Below are 20098 nucleotides of genomic sequence, written 5' to 3'. Positions count from 1 at the left end.
GCTCCTAAGAGCGACTACCGTTCATAGCACTCGCCGGCAACTCGCCACCCCTAATTTCACTCATCGCATACCCAGGGCGCCACGCAGGATGAATGTCATTCAAAGCACCCCTCGTGCTATCCCGTACATTCGTCGTGTGTCTCGGTTCCGCTTCAACGATGTAACTTACGCCGTCTTCCGAGGCGTAAGAAGGGGGGCGGGGACCTTCTTGCTGGTGCCGGGGAGGCTGATGTGACGATATAGAGGCTGCGCTGCCGCGGAGAGAAGCTGCTGCGAGAGCCGCAGGACCAGAGAGCGAGGCACGGGTAGAGTGAGGAGCAGCAGAGATAGCACTACCCCTTGTCGCATCATCAACCCTCTGCCAATGAAGCAGATTCGGATCAACCCTCACACTACTCCTCCAAAGCCCATACGCCGGCGGCGGAGGCGGCGGCATATTCTTGCCCTCCTCATCCCCACTCGCACCCACCATGTCGTTCTCCAACACGTCATCCATATCCGCGTCTTCTGCGGTTTCCTCGTCGCGCCGCAGGTGCACGCGAATGGGGACGATGGGCTGGAAACCGTCGCCGCCGCCCGTCATGTCGGGCATGGCAGCGCGGTGTTCGTGGCGCGGCGGGTTCAGCATGAGCATGCAGAGGCGGATGAGGGAGTGGCAGAAGAAGATTGTTATGGTGAGGAGGACCATGATGAAGAGGATGTGGATTTCTTGGCCGAGGGACCGGTTGGTTAGGGCGATTGCTAGGTCTGTGGGGGGATAGACGTTAGTTGTTGATACGTATTTGGGGGTGGGGTGGGGTGGGATGGTAGACTTACAGATTGCGAGGATGGTGATGAGAAAGGTGCCGGATATCACACATGCGATCATCTTCCCGCGTGCAGCTGATCCGCGGATGTATACTGCGGTGGTGCCGCGCTGTTCTCGCCTGCGTACCCATCCGTTCGAACCGCTGGATGCGTTGGATGCGGATCGTTCGGTGCGATGGTGCTTTCTCCTTCGGTGCTTCCGTCGCTTGTGTCGTCGGCCGTTTATCTCGTCTTGTAGTTGCTGGATCTCTGGGTCTACGAAGCCTTCCTGCTGGTTGGGCAGTGGTACATCGGCTGGGTGACGAGCGTAGAGTGTGGTTGGTTCCTGCGGATCTTGAGGCGGGTTGATGGCGCCGATGTAGGAGCCCGCGGTGTGGTGCGCATGAAATGGAGCCCTCGAATCATGTGATTCGCGATGCGCGTTCTGATGGGTGGGTAGCCCGTCCTGGTTGGCCGGTTGTTGGCGGTTCCAGAAGCCCAGGAAGGGCGTTTTGGGCGTGTTGATATTGTTGTTGTTATTCATAGCCGGCGACTGCGAGTATATCGACGACCCGTTGACCATCCCCCGCACATTACTGCGGAACGCGCTGAACCGAGATGTCGACTGCGTTGCCGGCGTTGCGTCAAAGTCCTGGTTCTGGTCTGGCCGCGGCGACCAAGCGAAGAGTGGTGACCGAAACATGGCGATCCGTATATAGCGCGGTAGTTCCCTCAAGTCCAGAAATATACGGTTACGAGCCCCCAAGTTCTATCTTGGGCGTACGTGAATCCCTTATAGCAGACGCGTCGTGCTAGCCGAAGGTCTCTGTGCTGATTTCACTCAGGACAAGACAAGGGCGAATAAGAGAAAGGATACTCCAGAACCAATGCAGGAACGCCGTGTACCCGAACCGTTTCCAGGAACAGAAAGTGTGGAGTGAAAGAACAATGAATGGATCTCGCCCTTGCCCAAGACCCTACCCAGCATATGCAAAGTAATCCAGTTAGAGCGAACCGTTTGGCTACCAACCTCTTAACTTTCTCGAAAAGCCGTCGAAACAAAGATCTTCTCAGACTCTCAAAGTGAATAGTAAAAGGGAAAAGAGTGGGAAAAAAGGACCAGACAGGGCTATCCAGCAGCGCACCTCGGCCAAACGAGCGCAAAAGAATGAAAAGAAGCGAAACAAGCAGGAGCACAGCAACCGCTACCTCTATTACCAATGACTGGAAGGAAAATAGATGCAAGACAAACACGAAGGAGATGAAAGAGTAGGAGAGGAGGTGGTGGTCGCGAGCTCCGCACCAAAAGATGACATGGGTCACAGCGTCCCAATAACGATGGACGGTCAGAAGTCGAGAAAGCATTGAGCGCCATGCGTTTCCGCGACGAGTGGCGTATCAGACTTTGATCGCTGGAAAGATGAAACGCGTCTCCGCCATGAGCCCGGCAGCAGCAGCGATCCAGGACGTGTCACGGACCGCGGTTCGCATGTATCGGTGCATCAGATCTAGATGTTCTCGAGTCTGGCGGGCCTGTGGTGGTTGACCGGAAAAGTCGCTGGTAGCAAAAGCGTCAGGCCCGCAGCACGCTGGTTGGCTCGCACAAAAACAACATGAAACGTCTACCCCAATGAGGAACGACTGAGCACCAGTAGCTTCGCAAGTGTGCTATTTACGTGCAACGGCATTCATAACGGTGCATAAGACGCGGGTATTCATCTTGATTGACTTTGGTGGTATTTTGTTTACTCTTTACATTGTCGATGGTGTTGCGCGTCATACTGTTCTGCTAAAAGTAAACAGATTCGTGTCTTCGACGCGTCTTTTGACCCCCTTCCTTCGCTGTGTTGTGGAAGACAGTACATGCGACTCCGTACCCTGTCAAATGTCGCACCGGCGTATCCAGTTCTATATGTAAACAACGCCTTCTGACGTACCGTGGGGCCGGATGTTCCTCGGGCCTTTCTCTCCACGTTTTTCCCCCGGGGGTTGATGATCCATCTCGAAGCATGTTTGCGTAGCCAAGTTGCTTCATCTCCACGTTCACTTGCCTAGCTCGCCTACCATGAGCTTGCGGTCTGAAGATGCGGATACCACTAAGATTGCCAAGTTAGCTTCGTGTTCGAAAGATTACAGCTTTGTGTTCAGCGGTGAAGAGTGTCAATGCGAAGGACTACTCTCCTATCCGCCTCAAGCGCTAACCACCGAAATTGTTCGCTCGTTCTCCAAACACAATCCGCCATGACCGCCATCCGGTCGGAAAGCTGAAGCGTAGCGCGGGGTCCAGAGCGGAGAACAGGTAGAGGGACGAATGCAAAAGGAGATTTAGGGTACTTACAAATTGGTTCACCGAGCGGGTGGAACCGCACGTCGTTGACGGCACCTCGATGGCCGGGGAGCTTGTGCAGTAGCTTTCCTGTTCGGGTTTCCCAAACGGCTACGCTCTGGTCTCCGCTACCGGCTGCGATCTTCTCGCCCTTGGAGTCCCAGCTTGCCTTTAGCAGGTTGCGCTCTTGACCCGTGGGGGCTCCGTCGTATGTTTGGATGCGCCTGTCTGCAGGCGCAAAAGGTCTCACGTCCCACGTTCTGACGGTCGAGTCGTGTGCGTTGGAGAGGAGGGTTTGGTTGTCTGGGGACATTTGTAGCGAAGTGACGGTGTCGGTGTGACCGAGGAGTGTGTATGTGACGGCCTGTTTCCGCAGATCCCAGACTTTGATGTCGTTGTCGATGCCGCCGGTGAAGAGCTCGTTGCCGGCTTCGGCCAGGCATATGGCGGTTATGGGGAAGTCGGTCTGGATGAACGTTACTGCGTCTTTCGTTCTCGTGTCCCAGATCTGCGAGAGTTAGAAGTGTTCCAAGATGGTATGATAATGCACTCACCCCGATGTAGCCGTCGTCTGATCCGCTGACAAGCATCTCTTCACCGCGCTTGCTCACGTCCATGCAGTTGATAACCTCGTCGTGTCCTGGGTGTCTTCGTATCCTCTCTCCCGTCTCCACATCCCAACTTGCTAGGTGCATGTCTGCCGAGGCGGAGAAGAGAACCTTGGAGTCGCGCGACCAGTGCAGATCCAGGACTGCCTGCTTGTGTCCAGTGAGAATGCCGTAGTTTTCGCATGATCCAGAGCTGCGCCAGAGTACTGTTCATGTTAGCGCATATCTCTCACGCGTTCACACATGACTGACATATAGAGCGGTCCATGGAGCCCGAAGCTATGTATTGTCCCGTCGGATCAAAGCGCGCGGCGAAGATCTCCCCAGAATGGCCCGTCAACTCCATAACCGGCGACTGCAGCGCGCTGGTACGCGAGCCCTACAGCACCTGTCAGCACGTCGCAATCTTCAGCTTGGTACTCTATCAAAAGTCCGTGGGCATAACATACCGCTTGTATCAGCGCGCCATTTGCGCCCGAGCCATTTACGACGGCTACTGCAGAGCTTCCCAGGTTCGCGTCCGACTTGGTGCGCTTGACCAGCTGGCTCGTGCCAAAAGCCTCGTTGGCGGGTCGCTTTTCTCTCGACATGGCGATGGAGGGGTGCTTGATTCGGTATACGTGTGGGGTCTGTGGATTGGTGCGCGGTGGTTGTGGTCACTTGTAGCTGGTAAACTTTCCTCAAGGCAGATCTGCGCTAGGGCCCGGGCGTCCCAGGTACGCTCCTCCGCAGTCCGCATGCTCCCCGACGCAACAACACGACTTGATATCAGCGACTTCATATACCAAACACGCGCAACAGTCTACTCTCACACTTCGACACCACACACATCGTCCGACTAAATCCCCGCAATCATGGCGTCATCGACCAAAGCAGCCCGCATGGGCGAGGAGTGAGCTCCAGACGTCTAGTAGTTGCTGCACATGTGCTAATAGATGTCAGAGTGTGGAAGTAAGTCTCGCATATGGCCACTATAAGCGACCGCTTCTGACGGTGCCAGGACTCGAGTAGACAAGGTCAGCGCCGAACTCGTCACCCTCACATACGGCACCATTGTCGCGCAACTATGCAAGGACTACGAATACAACTACGCCGATGTCAACAAGCAACTGGAGCGCATGGGGTACAACATCGGAATACGGCTGATTGAAGACTTCCTGGCCAAGTCGAGCGCGCCTGCCTGCACCAACTTCCGCGAGGTCTCAGAGATGATCTCAAAGGTAGCGCCACCGAGTCAATGGGATATAGACCGCAAGCTGACATGCGGTTGTAGGTCGGCTTCAAGATCTTCCTGAATATCACACCGACAATTACCAACTGGTCAAGCGACAACAAGCAGTTCTCCCTCATCTTCGAGGAGAACCCGCTGGCCGACTTCGTAGAGCTGCCTGACGACGGCCGAGCGCAGGACGAATTGTGGTTCTCCAACATACTGGTGGGCGTGCTGCGGGGTTCACTAGAGATGGTACGTATATACTGCATCAAGATGAGGCGTGGGCAACGGACTAAGACCCACCAGGTACACATGCAGGTTGAGGCGCACTTTGTCAGTGACGTCCTTCGCGGCAACGACACGACGGAGATGCGGATAACGCTGATCCGCTACATTGACGACGAGATGCCACCCGATGACGAGTAGAATGAGGTAGGGTCGAGGAGAAATTACACTTGCTATTTAGGTTTAGCAAGCAGGCATTCGCCGATCCATGTATAGTGTGGAGGTAACGGAGAGATATGCGATAGGAAGCCCTGGAGGTAGGCATTCTCTGAAGACGTCGTCTGAATTGCATACTGTCGTGCTGTCATGGAGTCGGGCAGACGATTCGTGCTCAGACTCGATGCACGACTAGATAGGGTGCACTATTGACGACGGCCATGGAAGCCAATTAGAGGGTAATTGCAATCGCGCAATTGCACTACCACACCGTCGACGCACCATTGATGGCTGAAGGCGGCCTCGCATGCTACATTGTGCATTTAGTCTTTGCAGCCCCTTAATCTTACTGTGTAGGACTTGTTGACTTAGATTTCGCGCAACTACGACCAAGTCGGTGAACCCATCAGGGTGTATGTATGATCTGCTGCCAGTACTGGTCGGGGCATGACGGTCGGGTTCGCGTTACATGTGCCCCACCAACCTCCCTAGATATCGGTCCTGGTGCATACCAGCGGCGATGCGGTCACGACACTTCAATTCCGCCATGTCTGACGTCTTGAATTGCTTTATGCGAATAGAAAAGCAAATATCGAGGCCGTTCTGATGAGAGCGCGATGCTGCGCAATGGGAGGCTGGAGCATAGGGGATCTAATAATACCGAGATCACGTGGACCACTTGGCGCAGCTCACGAGCGGCCGCTCTTCCCCTCGCGCTGAGCAGCTCAGAGTTTGCACGATCCCGCTGCAGTCTCGTTGTGCAGTTGCTTCAATCGCGCCCTCTCGTGCAGGCAAAAGATATCGCAGGTGTTGTTGTCGTGATCGCATCTCTTGGCAGACCCGTGTAGCGCGCCGTGAGGTCCCTCCAGGGCGCTGTTCAAGACCTTCCTTCACGCTAACCCCCCGACCCATAGTACCGTGCATCAGCCGCCGCCTTTTCATCGCGACGACACCAGCGTCGCTACCCACACCCGGCACCCCAGAGCTGCCATCTCGCGCGACCTCCACGCCATCGTCGTCCTCCACCCGTCCTTGGCACGACGCTCCGCTCCGACACGCACCGTGGCGACGCCCTCCCATGCTGTTGTAGAGGCCCGTCCAGCACCGAGGTGCACAACACAGCGCGTCTATTGCTACCACCGCGCACCTATCGCTAACCCCCCACCCGTCCACCGCGCCTGCCGCGCCGCCCGACTCCTTCCCTCGCGATGCAGAACCAGCAAATGGCGCAGATGGCGCAGATGAATGCGAACGGCTCCCTCAACGGCACCCCCATCATGGGCAACATGGCGCATCCCAAACGCATGGGCGACCAGGACCCCAAGGAAAAGCTCAACACGTACATCTACGACTACTTCCTACGCAACCGCCACCACACCCTCGCGCGCGCCATGCTCGACTGCGACCTCAAGCTCAACACGGAGAAGGCCAGCCCCAACAACAAGCCCAATGGCGCCAGCGACATCGACATGCCCGACGACCTGCCCCTGCCGCTCATGCCCCCGGGCCAGGCCGCCGACAACTCGTTCCTGCTCGACTGGTGGGTCCAGTTCTGGGACATCTTCGCCGCTGCGAGAGGCGGCGGCGGCGGGCCCAAGAACGCCGCCCAGTATCTCGGCCACAACCGGGTAGGTAGCCGCGCAGATGTAGACACGGAAGCGTACTGACTGAGACGCAGAATCTGGGCCACATCCAGAACCAGCAGCGGGACCAGCGCCTCATGATGGCCACCAACCCCATGAACGGCGCCCAGTACATGATGCGGAACGGTGCCATGACCAACGGCAACCAGACCGACCTCAAGCGGGCAGCCGCTATGAACAACCGACCGTAAGCCCTCGCACTGTCTCTGCGATCTCGCGATGCTCGAACCCCGACTAACTCCCCCCAGCGCCGGCAACCCCATGGCGGGCATGCAGCCCATGAAGAACCCCAACATGATTCAGATGCAACGAGACGGCTCCAACATGGACATGAACGGCAACCGCCCCAACTCGCCAGGGTCCAACGAAAATGCCCCTTCCCCAAACAAGCGCCCCCGCGTCGACGGTACGTCATCTGTCACACCCATGTGGAGAGTACAAGCTAATCAAGACCCGCCCACAGGTGGTATGAACGCCGGTAACATGCCCAGCAACCAGTTCAATGAGTTCATGCCGCAAGGCCCAGGTGTGCAGCAGAAGAACATCGAGGTATATGCCCAAAGTCTGGCCCATCAACACAGAGTGGCAATGAGTAACACTTCCTCCCCCCAGGGTATGAACTCTGGCGTCCAAGGCTCCCCCATGGCCCAGTCCGGCCTCGACGGGCAAGACCTAGCCTTCGCCGGCAACGGTCCACGGCCCGGCAACATGCCCAACAACCCTCCAGGCGCTCCCCAGCAGGGCAACCACGCGCTGCAGGACTACCAGATGCAGCTCATGCTGCTCGAGCAGCAGAACAAGAAACGGTTACTCATGGCCCGCCAAGAGCAAGACAATCAATCTGGACATCCTCAGCAGGGCGTTATTGGCGCCCCAGGTTTTGGCGCAGCCATGTCGCCTCAAGGTAGCAGAGCCGGCGGCCCATCACCCAACCCCGCCGACCAGATGAAGCGAGGCACACCGAAGCTCGGCCAGCAAAATCTGCCTGGCTCGCCTATGCCTGAGGGAATGATGGGGCAGCAACGTGCATCTCCCGCACCCAACATGAACTTCGACCCCAGTCTGGCACCCCCAGGAATGCCTCCACAATTCTATCCCCAGAATATGTCCGGCCCGAACGGCAACCCCATGATGCGGCCTCCGAGCTCACATCCGCAGCCGCCCAACTTCAATGGTCAGCAACTAACGCCTGCGCAAATGGAAGCCATGCGCAATGGCCAGATGCAACAGAACGGTTGGCGAGGGCCGCAACCAGGAATGATGGGTCCAGGTGGCCAGCAGATGGGAGGACCAATGGGCCAAAACCCTCAACAGCGGCAACAGATGCCACCGCCTCCAGCGCCCACGAACGAACCACCCCGACCAGAACCCTCTCCATCCGTGTCTAACCAGGCACCACCGACCCCGAATCAAGGAAACAAAGCCAACCCCAAGAAGAAGGTGACCAAAGACAATAAGGTAACGTCTCGCGCTTCTCCTAAACCCTCGAGCATCGTTGATATTGATTTTAGAAGCCCGCAAACAACAAAAAGGGGGCGGCAGGTTCTACTCCCGCCACGACAAACGGCGAAGAACCACCGACACCCACATCCTCCACTCCCGTCGCACCCATCACGCCAGTACACAAGCAATCCTTCAACCAGGGACAAAACGGCCAGCCGCAACCTGTGCAACCCCAACCGCCTTCCGATCAAAACATGGACAACGGGGGTCCGCCGTTTGGTAACATTGATGGTGACGTAAGTTTTAGACTCTCTCTGCTTTGCGTAAGATCTGCTAACAGATTTAACAGCCCAACGGCTTCGATCTCGGCCTCAACTTTGGCGACGACGCTGGCGCCCTCGAAACTTTCGACTTTGACTCGTTTCTACAGACGGGCAACGACAATGACGCTTTTGGCAATCTAGTCAGCGACTTTGATTTCCCCAATCCCACCGAAGTATAGTATCGTCGTCGTCGTCGGTTAGTTAATTGGCTGGCTGGCTGTTTTGGTGGAACAACAAAAAACAAAACCCCCTCTTGTTTTCATATACCCTTTATGTTCGTCTTTCGAGACGGCGCTCTATCTACATCGATCGCTTTTTTGGGCCATCATCTCTTCTCTCATATTGGAGCATAACGGGGCTTCCTTTGGGCTTTGGGCTAGGAGACAGGGCGGCGATTGGTCCCTTCAAACCCCTTTTATATGCTTCTGTTGTTGTTATCGGGCGTTTTGCTATGGCTTCCTTGGGCGCTGTTCTTGATTACGCAACCACGCTATTTACTCTGATCATGTCGTTGGTCTTTGTCTTTCCATACTTATCGTTACCTACCTACCTACCTACAAATATTCTCCTTGTCTGTTCACACACAAACACACTCTCACACATATGTATTCTTCTTGCATTCGCTTATCTGCACTTTGTGTGTAGGAGGCTTACTTTGTTGTCTTTGCTTGATTACGACGATTCGAGGAGCGGAGCGGAAGGGAACACGGAGGAGAGGAGCGAGAGAAAAGAGAGACGTGGAAGTTGGGGTTGAAGGTGGATTGGGTTCGAGACCCGTCTTTGCTATACCATTTTTTCTTTCATACTGTTGTTGTTCAATTGCGAGCTGCAAGGCAGAAGTGGAGAGGGGAGAGGCCGAAGAAGATGGAGTGGAAGATGCTAAAGACAGTGCGACACATTCTTATCATTCGAGATGACTTAATGCCTGAATAAGTTCTTGTTTTTTGGACCTGAACCGGAGGTGCATGCATGTCTTGAGTGCAAGCTATCGTAGGGATGGCGTTGTGACCGTAGTCGTGAATGTGAATGGGTAGATCGTAGATGGTTGGTGTATGTTGGGCTGCTTCCATGAGGTACGTCGTACCGCCAAAGGCAATGCCCATGACGAGGATGAAGCGGCCCCTTCATATACACGCCGGTAAGATGCATTCCCGCTCTTCCCAGAGCCATTACTAAACACACCTGGAGCTCTTCGCCGTAAACACCGCGTACCTCAACGACCTTTCCTTCCCCTCCCCTTCCCTTTCCTCTTCCTCTTCCCTCCGCACCCGTCGTCACAAATCGTCATCCAATAACCCCCGGCCACCCCCAATACCCCGTTAAGAAATTACCAAAACGGGTCAAAGAACCACACCCCTACCTGCCGTTCTTACTAATGCGCAAAAATAGCCCTTTCGCATACTAAACCCTAAACGTCCCGAACGTTGGGGTTGGTTGGGGTCGCACTAGTCCGTCACACGGGAATCAGCAAGGTTTGGGGTTGGTTTTGAGTTTGGCGAAACGAGGCGAACTTCAACCTCCTCTGTCTGCGTCACTGGACGTCGTTCTGATGTCATGCGGATGTGTTCGGTATCATCGGTATCGGAATCGTGAATGCGTGTGGTTTCGATGCTGTGATGGGGTGACGGATCGCGTGGGGTTTGTGGAGAAGGAGGATGTAGGGTAAGGTTCGGGGATGCGGATGTTGAGTTGCATGATGGCGAGGTGATGTACCGGGGTAACTGGTATAGTATAGAGTTTTGATGATGTGTCTTTCATTGTATTCTCAGGAGGTTGGGAAGGGATTGGAAGGGGGTAGGTAGGATGGCGTTGAGAAGAAGACTGTAAGACACGGAGATTGTTGTACATTGCTCTTGTACTATTGGTTCTAAGAGATGAAGGTACGGAGCTCCTAATGATTGAAGAACCAGATTCTGGCTTCGTCGTCGACATGGAATGCGATACAAGTCCGAAGTATGCAGAAGATGCCCCACAATCCTCCAGTAGCAACAACTCAAAGACAGTAGAAGTAGTGTAGAGTTTGGTTGTAAAGACATGCAATCATTCTTTTTGCTATGCCAGCCAGGCTGCAACCATTCGTCGCATTCATACCCAAACCCAGCTCTATATACGTAGCTATTTGTACATTCTAATTTCGTAACCCATCCCATGACCCAAACCCAAGCCCATGAATATCCCGTAAACCAAATCACACTCTCATGTACTCTCGTAAGATCAGACTTGAAGGAGAGTCGTAAACCAACCACATAAACACATTACCGTGACCCATGGACCCATCGGTTCATCCCTTGATCCTCATACCTCATTAACACATCTCTCTCATCTCTCAAGGCTCCGACACGGAGTCTCTTTCAATAATCGCACTCAGCCTGTGAATCTTAGTACGTATGTTCGCCCCTCCCCCCAAACCCCTGCCCCTCCTGCGCCCTTTTCTTGCGCGCTTGATGAACAAGACCCTGTACACTATGCACAGCCCGCAAACGCTGCTGACTACTCACGGTAGGCAGAGGAACATGACCGTTACCCGGGGGTCCGCCGCCCATGCCACCCGTCATACCACCCGCATCCCCCCTTTCGAGATCAGGTTCTTGGCTGCCCTCCCTCTCCTTTTCAATGACTTCCTTGACTTCCTGGTCTTTATCGTCGTCGTCTTGACCGGGGTTGGCGACTTCGTATTCGAGTATCTTGATGAATTGGTAGAAGACGACGGCGATGATGGCGCCGGCTGCGGGGCCCACCCAGTAGATCCAGTGTTCGTTGTCGAAGACGCCGGTTACGACGCAGGGGCCGAAGGAGCGGGCGGGGTTGAGCGAGCCGCCGGTGTAGTAGACGCCGACGAGTTCTGCGATGAAGAGGGCGAGGCCGATGCCGACGGGGGCGATGAATGTAGCTGGAAGGTGTTAGTTGGTGTTGAGGGGAGGATGATGAGATGAAATACCTTTATGCTTCTCCTTTGCCAACATGAAGATGGTAAAGACCAGTTCGGCGGTGAGAATAGCTTCGATGAAGACACCCTGGGCTAGACTCGTGCCCTCACCCAACGTAGTCCGCACATTGAAGGATGTGGGGAACAAGACGCTGACGAGGAAACTGGCAAAGATACTTCCGCTGATCTGCGCTGCTACCAGCAGAAAGGCGCGGATAGGAGACAGAGCGCGGCAGAGCAACATGGCGAACGTGACGGCGGGGTTGAACAAACCACCGCTGATACGGAAGAAGACCCATACGTTTACCATGAGAGAGAAAGCGAAGACGAGAGCGATGTAGAGCAGGACAATGGGAGAGAAACCAGCGGATTCGTTGGTTGTAGTGTTGGAGTCGGGGGTGGCGGATGAGTCGATGTTGGCGACTTGGGTGCCGGAGAAGGCGAAGAAGAGGAACATGGTTGTTCCTACAAACTCGCCGACGAAAGCGACAAAGTCTGCGAGATGTATTAGCGACGTGGGAGAGTGGAGACGGGAGGGTGACTTACGGTTCTTTGCGTTACTTCCCATCCAGATCATCCATGGCAATCTCATTACGCTCTCCTGAGGTGGGTAGTTGGGCGGTCCTCGACTTCCTCCTGCGTAGGGTATGGGAGGGCGGCGTCCACCGTAGTTACCTCCGTCGGGGTAGTACATTTCGTAGTTAGGCTTGCCTGGTGTGTCGCTGTAATAAGGCTGCATGTTGTGGTCGACACTGTTCCTAGGTATGGGCCCATACCTGGAGTTCTGCTCATGGTAGTTGCGGTACGCACTGGGAGGGCCTTGCGTTCTCCTGCTTGGGCGACGGTACGCGCGAGGATCACGGGGATCGACGTCTTCCTCTTCAGAGTAGTCTTCTACGTAGGGGCCACGGTGTGTGGTTGGGCTGTAAGGCACAGGCTGAGATGGTCGTCGTGGACGAGGGGTTGCGTCCCAATCACGGATGTCGGCTTGTCCTCCCAATTTCCGGTTCGAAGGCATCGGCGTTAGACCAAAGGTGTTGTTGGCCTGTTGTACGGGCGCGTTATGTGACTCCGGATCGACGTTGTAGTCCATATGTGCTTGGTGAGGCTGTGCAGGCAGTCGTAGAAGCTCCTGCCTCGAGTCGCTGGATCCTCGTGGGTGTGTTGGCATGACGGGAGACTCCATTATCGTCCCATCTTGTAGCGTCTGACCGTAGTATTGAGGCAGTGAGTTGTTTGAGTTCAAACTTGACTGCGCCATGTAGGCGGTTGGTGTGAGGTAGCTGCTAGACTTGGTGGTGAGGTGTTGATGGAGAGAAGACCTTCGTATTGGCGAGGGACGGTTATATTAGAGCGTCTGGGGAGCAATAAAGCTTATGCAGCTAGTTGAGTAACGGTGAAGTTTGGGTGTTTGAGATCAGTGCAGATCAGTGGCTAGATGTATGAACTGGTGATGCTGAGCGACAAAGGAGACCATATATGCTCGGTGGCCAAGGCTATAGCGAAGACCCTGAATAGATCCCTCACCCGCTCTCGTCATACCTAATTTGGTTCAGTGTCGTCTCTTCGTAGTCTTCTCGGCGCGATAACTCTTCGAGCTTTGCTTCATTCGTTGATGGGAGCAACGGGTGGATTCCAGATCCAGGGTTTTCCATATCGAAGTCAAAGCGATGCTTACCATGACGTCGTCTCGCTGTCCCTTGATACAGAAATGGGTGGGATGTACTTGGTGGTGGCATGGGGCATCCTGTGGAAGAAGCATGGTTCACCTGGTGGGGGTGAAGAGGAGGTTGTCAGAGGGCTGGGCCAACGGTTAATTCGAACGGACGACGGCGGCGGCCAAATGAGAACGCAGCATGATCTTGAAAGTTACTCGAACGTTCACAGGGTAGTCGCTTGTAGTTGTGATCGCAGCCGGGATGTTCGTGGTAAGATGTCGGCTATCTGCCACACGTGCTAGTGAGATCCCTGCGGCTCGCACGATTACGAGCCCAAGTACCTGTTTCGCTAACAAAAGTAAAACGCCTAGCTGCGTGAACACGGAAGGCGTTTGAAATGGGCTAACAATGACGGCGGTCTGGAGGCCTAGGCAGTCAGGCGTTCATACAGTCGGCATGTTCGCGAAAAAGGAGTAAAGTCTATATTCGACACTGCGAATGCGGCTGGAGAGATGACCGAATTTCATGATCGACCATACCGATGCAGCGGTATCACACGGCAGCGAACTGTGTTCTAGGTCGGCGCAAGGGAGTCACGTTCTCCGCTCTCCGGCCGATGATGCGATGACAGACTTTGCGCGAGGCTGCGTAAGCACTTGCTCCAGATATCGGAGGCTGGAGAAGCGGGCCTGAATACGAGGATGTGTTGTCGTCAGATCCTTCGCGGCAGAAAAACAAAACGGGAAATATCGAGTTGTGATCCAGCCTCGAGCGGGGTGGTGGCTGGAGTATCCCGGGCTGTATCCATGTAGTGGATCCCGAGGGCTCCAGATCTTCGATGAGCTGACGTTGTAATAATCCGAGAAACAACCTACTCGAGCGAATCAGAGCGGGTGACGCACTTCCGCGTGATACCGAAAGTTTCCGTGGTCGTTCGGTAGTACTTCGCTCGATGTATACTGAAACGTGATGTACAGATGTACAGATGCACACTGAACGAAAAGGGCAACTTTGGAGGATCCTGCGGTGAAGAACCCATCAAGCCTCAAAGTGGCATGTGCGAGTGTTGAGATGGCAGGCCCACATATGTGCTGGGAAGGAGACCTTGAAGTATTCAGACCCATGCTCTCTCTGACACGAACAAGGACGAGATGAAGAAGCAAGTACGAGATAACGCAAGCATCTGCCGTGAAGTCCAACAGTCCAATTGCCAAGTTTATGTTCTTTCGATATCTTTATTGTTTATCATAGCAAGTATAACACGACGTATGGGTCGGCCCGCGATATTCGTCCGGAGCACCCGCTACGCGCTCACTTTTGCTCGCCCTGGCCGGAGCGCTCAGACTCAGCAATGACGTCGTCGCTGTGTTGTTGTTAGTGTTGTCTTTCGCCAAGCTATGATTACTGACATGTGCTTGTCCAAATCCTCCATGTGCTGCCTTTGCTGCTTGAGCTTGTCCTTGATTGCGAGAAGCCTGTTTGTTGTCAGCGCGTTGTAATATGGCAGAACGTTGTACCGGGTCGTTGCTCGGTCTGAAACGGTGCGAAGTGATCATCGGGATATCGGGATATACAGAGCTGGAGTACGTACTTGGCCTTCTCTTCTTGGCGGATGTAGAGCTCTTCGCTGGCAGCCTCGCGCTTGGTGAAGGCGTCACTACAATACCGGTTAGTCTGGATATAGGGTTTACAGTTCATGACCATAGACTCACCCGCCAGCGGCACCAGTAGCCCTTGAAGCTCCAGAGCCGGTAGAGCCCTCAGCCATGCGGAGGGCGGAGGCGGAGAAGTAGCGAGGAGCGGCAATTGAGCGCGCGCTCTTGATGATGGATGTGCGAAGCATTTTGGCGGATCGGTAGAGAGATGAGATGCTGGGTGTTGGGTGGTTATATGCAATTGGTATGCTGAGGTGGAGTGATGGCTCGACATCTGGAAGACATGGGAGCTTGGACGTGCAAGTGCGTCATCGCCACGTGATTTCGAAGGGTCTCAACATCGTTGCCTGGCCCACTCGACAGTTTGGTACGCGCATGACCTCTTAGCATAATACGCCTGTATATCTAGGAAGACCGGAGGGGTAACGTTGGAGACACGTCTGTCGATGTGTTGTTGAATTATGAAAGTTGCTTCAGCATAAAAAGCACAACAAGCACCATGTGACAAGAAGACTTCGGGGTTTGTATCACTACATCGATTGCAGCAACATGGTCTTGATCTGAACGTCTTCCAAACAGCATGGCAAGTTTTTCGCTCGACGTATGTTTAGCATGTTCACAGCTATCGCATCCATTATCTGGCAGAGCCAATGTGCGCTTAAGGCCAAACGTGATGCCCAATGCTCGTCGTGAAGCCCGGTCCTTGTAGCTGTCATGGAAAGGGTGTACTGCGGGGCATGTTGTTCAGGGACTCGACGACAGCGTCTCCAAGGCGACTCTGCAAGCCTGCAAACAACAGCAGGTGCTACTCAGGCCAGGAAGGGGCCGCTGAGGCGGTGGCGGATGGTGTTCGCCTGTCAGAATAGAAGGTCGCGCCAGTTCTGGGCCGTGTGAAACCAAGGATAGGCAGGCGTGATCGACGCCAAGACGAGTCAACTGGTCGGGTTCTCTCCCTCTCAAGTCCCCTCCTCTGATAACTCAACCACAAGCCGCCCTTGACCAAAACATCTGCACTTCACTTTCTTGCCAACACCACATCGCCGCCTCTAGCAGCCTACATTCCCTCTCCATACCAACTTTTCTCTACGTAAGTGCTGCTCCACTGCATTTCGTCACTCCCCCCGAATCCGCGGACAGCTGCAATTTGCGCCCCCAGCCGCAGTAAACAAGGCCCGCTCTTCCCATCAGCATGGCCCGCTGTCGAAATCGCTCCATTCAAGTCGCTCGGCCGCTGTTGTCGTGGGTGTGGTGTATCGGCGCTCTTTTCGGAGACCCGTGGTAGCTCGAGCCGCCCCTCTTTGCGCCTCTGTTGTGAGGTGTAGAGTCCACGCAAGCAATTGGCATATCTCCACTTGCCGCACACTCCGAGCCCTCAACACAAACAGAACAGCCAGCGAACAGTCGATACGGCAGCGAGACGACATTTTCTCCGATTACGGCCATAGCGCACATTGAGGGGCTTGCTCGCTGTTGAGCAAGTGCGATAGCCACTGGTTGCACTTGTCGCGCGCTTCAACTCGATGTACATCAGCTAACAGCGATTTGCACAGACCACACATCACAATGGGTTACGAAGACTCCGTGTACCTGGCCAAGCTGGCCGAGCAGGCCGAGCGTTACGAGGGTAAGCGCACCACAAACAACGCACCGCATCGTGTCCTAACGACATGTGACAGAGATGGTCGAGAACATGAAGGCCGTTGCCTCCGCAGACCAGGAGCTCTCCGTCGAGGAGCGAAATCTCCTTTCCGTTGCCTATAAGAACGTCATCGGTGCCCGCCGCGCCTCCTGGAGAATCGTCACCTCGATCGAGCAGAAGGAGGAGTCCAAGGGCAACGAGACCCAGGTTACTCTGATCAAGGAGTACCGCCAGAAGATCGAGGCCGAGCTGGCCAAGATCTGCGAGGACATCCTCGAGTGCCTTGACAGCCACCTGATCCCCTCTGCTGAGAGTGGAGAGTCAAAGGTCTTCTACCACAAGATGTAAGGCGCCACGTGCATTTGACTAGTCAGTTTGCTAATCTTCATGTCTTCTCCAGGAAGGGCGACTACCACCGTTACCTTGCCGAGTTCGCCGTTGGTGACAAGCGCAAGACCTCTGCCGACAAGTCGCTCGAGGCTTACAAGGCTGCTACCGATGTTGCTGCCTCCAACCTTGCTCCTACCCACCCCATCCGTCTCGGTCTCGCACTGAACTTCTCCGTTTTCTACTACGAGATCCTCAACTCGCCCGACCAGGCTTGCCAACTCGCCAAGCAGGCTTTCGATGACGCCATTGCTGGTATGTGAAGGACCAGGTAGTCGTTCTGAACAATGCTAACGAATCTGCAGAGCTCGACACCCTGTCTGAGGAGAGCTACAAGGACTCTACCCTCATCATGCAGCTTCTCCGTGACAACCTCGTAAGTTCAGTCCGCAGCCCGTTTACCTCACACATGCTAATTCCCATCAGACCCTCTGGACATCGTCCGAGGCCGAGCCCTCCGGTGACGCCCCCGCCGGCGAGCCCGCCACCGACGCGCCCAAGGCTGAGAGCAGCGAGGCTCCCGCCGACGCCAAGGCATAAATCCGAAAAACCGATAACAGACGCAAAAATGGCAGGGGTTAGTGGTTATTGGTGCATCTTGGTAAACGGTCAATGATGGCTAGACTCATCATTTTCTACAGTAGTGGCATGAGAGGGTATATCCTAGGTGTGACTTTCAGGCCCCGGGTGCGCTTTGTTTAGACTCCAAATTCTCAATCCTGTCTACATCCTTTACCTTGGTGTCTTCGCCTTTATACCACTATACCGCTATACCGTACTTCCTGCCTAGTCTCGTTGGTTTAGTATGCTGTGTTTTAAGATTAGAGTGGGGCTGGATGGTGGCTATACGAAGTTCTGGCTCTTTTGCTGTTCCTACATTCTCTTCAAGACTTATAATCAAAGATATCCGCTTCTACTTTGGGTGTTGTGCAGGGTGTGAAGTGAATGCTGTTTGTTGACTGGGCGCTCTTTCCGCACTGTACCGCTTACGTCACGCCACGTACGCGGTTAAGGTAGGTTGTGGTTGCAACTTCCTCTCTTTCTCACTCTTTCACTCTCGCGCGACCACACACCAGCTCGCGACTGTACTCAAGGCTCGCTTGCCACTGGCAACGTGATGATAAAGGCTCCCGCTCTGACTGCATCGTGCAGTGTGACATGCGTCTTTCCGAGAATTCGAGGACTAATGTACAGCAGAGGTGTTGAGTACCCCTATCGGAATAAAGCAAGTCAATCCTTAAGAAGAATTAGGACTGATCTCAATACGACGACCTTGAACCCTATGAATGACGGAAGTCCCTGGCCCAGGCGGATGTGCTACCTAGGTAAATACTGGGTCTGTAGCAGAACAAGGAAGCTAATCAGCGCAAGAAGTAGGGCGAACTCCTTCCTAATCGTCTGCCTGATTCTTCCGCACACGGACCACTCTGGGTATCTGTATCGCCTTTCATTAAGTAATGCTAGGCTACTACGCCTGTCATAAGACTGGCCTTTCTTTCCTCTACTTCTTACCCGGACAACCACACTGTTCGGAATCGACTTTGCCTGGACATTGCAGCAGGAACGTATTCCCCTACCCAAGTCAACAGCAGTACAAGCAACGACCATGGACTCAGCGACCTCACTGCAGCCAGTCCAGGCCACCGATCACGCCGGATTCACAACTACAAAGACAACGACAACCATAACCACAAATACTACAACGACCACGACCACGTCTCAGAATACGACTGTCTTCACGCCATTCCGGTTCCTCGATTTGCCTGTTGAACTTCGAGTCATGGTGTATGAAGAGCTAGTGATTGTTGGCAAGGTCTTCTATACACCCGACACGTACGCTGTCGAAAACGAGGAGCGCTTCGAGGACTGGGAGTCTTATCGAGTCAGTAATACCCATGTACGAACTGTATGTGAGACAAATACTGACTTCGTACACTCATCTTTAGGTTCCGTCTTTGGCTATCCTCCGGACTTGCAAGCAGGTTCATGGCGAGGCTGAGGAAGTCTACCTAGCCAACAACTTATTTGTACTACCGGATGAAAGCACAAAAAGACAACCATTTGCAGGATCAGGTCTTTGCCACAACACTAAGAGCGTGGATATCACCCGCACGCATGTACCCTTCCCAGATCGGTGGCTCTTCTCAGCTTCAGCTCCCCGTCTGATCAAGAGTATCAGCATGGGCTTCAGTTGGCGCTCTATCAAAGGCTTTCCCGTTCTCGATCGTTCCACTTGGAAAAAGGAGGCCGATTTCGACAGCCTAGCTCCCGCGGCTCGTCTTCAAATTGCGCATGAGAGAGCTCTAAGTTATCTGAACGGTGATTTGGATGGTTACATCGAGGACCTTTATCGTTTCTTCAAATACGGTGGGGGCCCAGAGTTTAAGCGTATGAACTACCTAGAGTTTGATTTGACGAATGCGTTCTGTCCGACAGGATGCTGTCGTATGGCGGAGCAAAATTGGGCGCAGATGATGTTTCTTGGACCGAGGAAGACAGGTTTTCTGGGGGTGCGGAACGAGCAAGAAGCGGACATCATCATGGTTGAGGTATACGACACCGTCCACGGCAATTATGGTGCACTGCACGAGGATTACGAAGGAAAGCTCGAAGTGGATGAGGAGGGGATTGAAGAGGTATTTGGCATGGTTTTCAATCCAGAGAAGACGCACTGGGAGCAATGGAAGGTTGAGACTAAGTAAGTAGCAGCAGCACGGAGCACGTCAGCCTAGGAAAAGACCGAACACCCTAGGGCCTACATCAAGATAAATCATACAAAGTAGGTGGCCTAAGGTCAACGTAGGCTCCAGGGTATTCAGCTTTTCCATTGCATGAGGTGGGAGGACATGATCACGCCGAGAGCATCAACAACAGTTGACAATCGCGTGGCTGGTATAATGTAAGCATGAAAACCAGATGGGGCGTCTGGTGGGGTCTAGAGGAGAGTCCTGTCTATCACAGTACGGCGCAATGTAAGCTGGACTTGTCTGAGCCATCGTCAATGAATTGATCATCAGTCGGACCAAAATTTGAGTGGCGAATAGCAGTAC

At 54.2% G+C, this 20098-nt stretch overlaps 8 protein-coding genes across 8 annotated transcripts; 4 read left to right on the top strand and 4 right to left on the bottom strand.

The window, feature by feature from the left end:
- Window positions 1-4: 4 nt before the first annotated feature.
- J4E84_008069 (uncharacterized protein) lies at window positions 5-1330 on the bottom strand (the record flags this gene model as incomplete). The annotated part of the gene is made up of 2 exons (XM_049390647.1): window positions 5-747; window positions 817-1330. The coding sequence occupies 2 exons, from the start codon at window positions 1328-1330 to the stop codon at window positions 5-7; spliced, it is 1257 nt and encodes a 418-aa protein (XP_049241748.1).
- Window positions 1331-2930: 1600 nt separating this feature from the next.
- On the bottom strand, window positions 2931-4310 carry J4E84_008068 (uncharacterized protein; the record flags this gene model as incomplete). The annotated part of the gene is made up of 4 exons (XM_049390646.1): window positions 2931-3620; window positions 3667-3926; window positions 3973-4099; window positions 4170-4310. The coding sequence occupies 4 exons, from the start codon at window positions 4308-4310 to the stop codon at window positions 2931-2933; spliced, it is 1218 nt and encodes a 405-aa protein (XP_049241747.1).
- Window positions 4311-4574: 264 nt separating this feature from the next.
- On the top strand, window positions 4575-5359 carry J4E84_008067 (uncharacterized protein; the record flags this gene model as incomplete). The annotated part of the gene is made up of 4 exons (XM_049390645.1): window positions 4575-4612; window positions 4721-4940; window positions 4994-5185; window positions 5240-5359. 4 exons carry the CDS (start codon window positions 4575-4577, stop codon window positions 5357-5359), a joined length of 570 nt encoding a protein of 189 aa, XP_049241746.1.
- Window positions 5360-6582: 1223 nt separating this feature from the next.
- J4E84_008066 (uncharacterized protein) lies at window positions 6583-8962 on the top strand (the record flags this gene model as incomplete). Its single annotated transcript, XM_049390644.1, has 6 exons — window positions 6583-7002; window positions 7053-7204; window positions 7266-7423; window positions 7481-8475; window positions 8529-8756; window positions 8810-8962. 6 exons carry the CDS (start codon window positions 6583-6585, stop codon window positions 8960-8962), a joined length of 2106 nt encoding a protein of 701 aa, XP_049241745.1.
- A 2199-nt stretch (window positions 8963-11161) lies between these two features.
- On the bottom strand, window positions 11162-12970 carry J4E84_008065 (uncharacterized protein; the record flags this gene model as incomplete). The annotated part of the gene is made up of 3 exons (XM_049390643.1): window positions 11162-11673; window positions 11722-12204; window positions 12256-12970. The coding sequence occupies 3 exons, from the start codon at window positions 12968-12970 to the stop codon at window positions 11162-11164; spliced, it is 1710 nt and encodes a 569-aa protein (XP_049241744.1).
- Window positions 12971-14678: 1708 nt separating this feature from the next.
- On the bottom strand, window positions 14679-15210 carry J4E84_008064 (uncharacterized protein; the record flags this gene model as incomplete). The annotated part of the gene is made up of 4 exons (XM_049390642.1): window positions 14679-14730; window positions 14777-14842; window positions 14959-15024; window positions 15080-15210. 4 exons carry the CDS (start codon window positions 15208-15210, stop codon window positions 14679-14681), a joined length of 315 nt encoding a protein of 104 aa, XP_049241743.1.
- Window positions 15211-16585: 1375 nt separating this feature from the next.
- J4E84_008063 (uncharacterized protein) lies at window positions 16586-17588 on the top strand (the record flags this gene model as incomplete). Its single annotated transcript, XM_049390641.1, has 5 exons — window positions 16586-16646; window positions 16699-17005; window positions 17062-17303; window positions 17354-17424; window positions 17475-17588. 5 exons carry the CDS (start codon window positions 16586-16588, stop codon window positions 17586-17588), a joined length of 795 nt encoding a protein of 264 aa, XP_049241742.1.
- Window positions 17589-18828: 1240 nt separating this feature from the next.
- J4E84_008062 (uncharacterized protein) lies at window positions 18829-19750 on the top strand (the record flags this gene model as incomplete). Its single annotated transcript, XM_049390640.1, has 2 exons — window positions 18829-18930; window positions 18995-19750. The coding sequence occupies 2 exons, from the start codon at window positions 18829-18831 to the stop codon at window positions 19748-19750; spliced, it is 858 nt and encodes a 285-aa protein (XP_049241741.1).
- Window positions 19751-20098: the final 348 nt, after the last annotated feature.

Source organism: Alternaria hordeiaustralica (assembly GCF_023758085.1).
Source record: "Alternaria hordeiaustralica strain BMP 2776 chromosome Unknown scaffold_19, whole genome shotgun sequence".
Taxonomy (NCBI): Eukaryota; Fungi; Ascomycota; class Dothideomycetes; order Pleosporales; family Pleosporaceae; genus Alternaria; species Alternaria hordeiaustralica.
The sequence above is the reverse complement of the archived record's forward strand: the minus strand, read 5'-3'. Positions and strand labels throughout refer to the sequence as shown.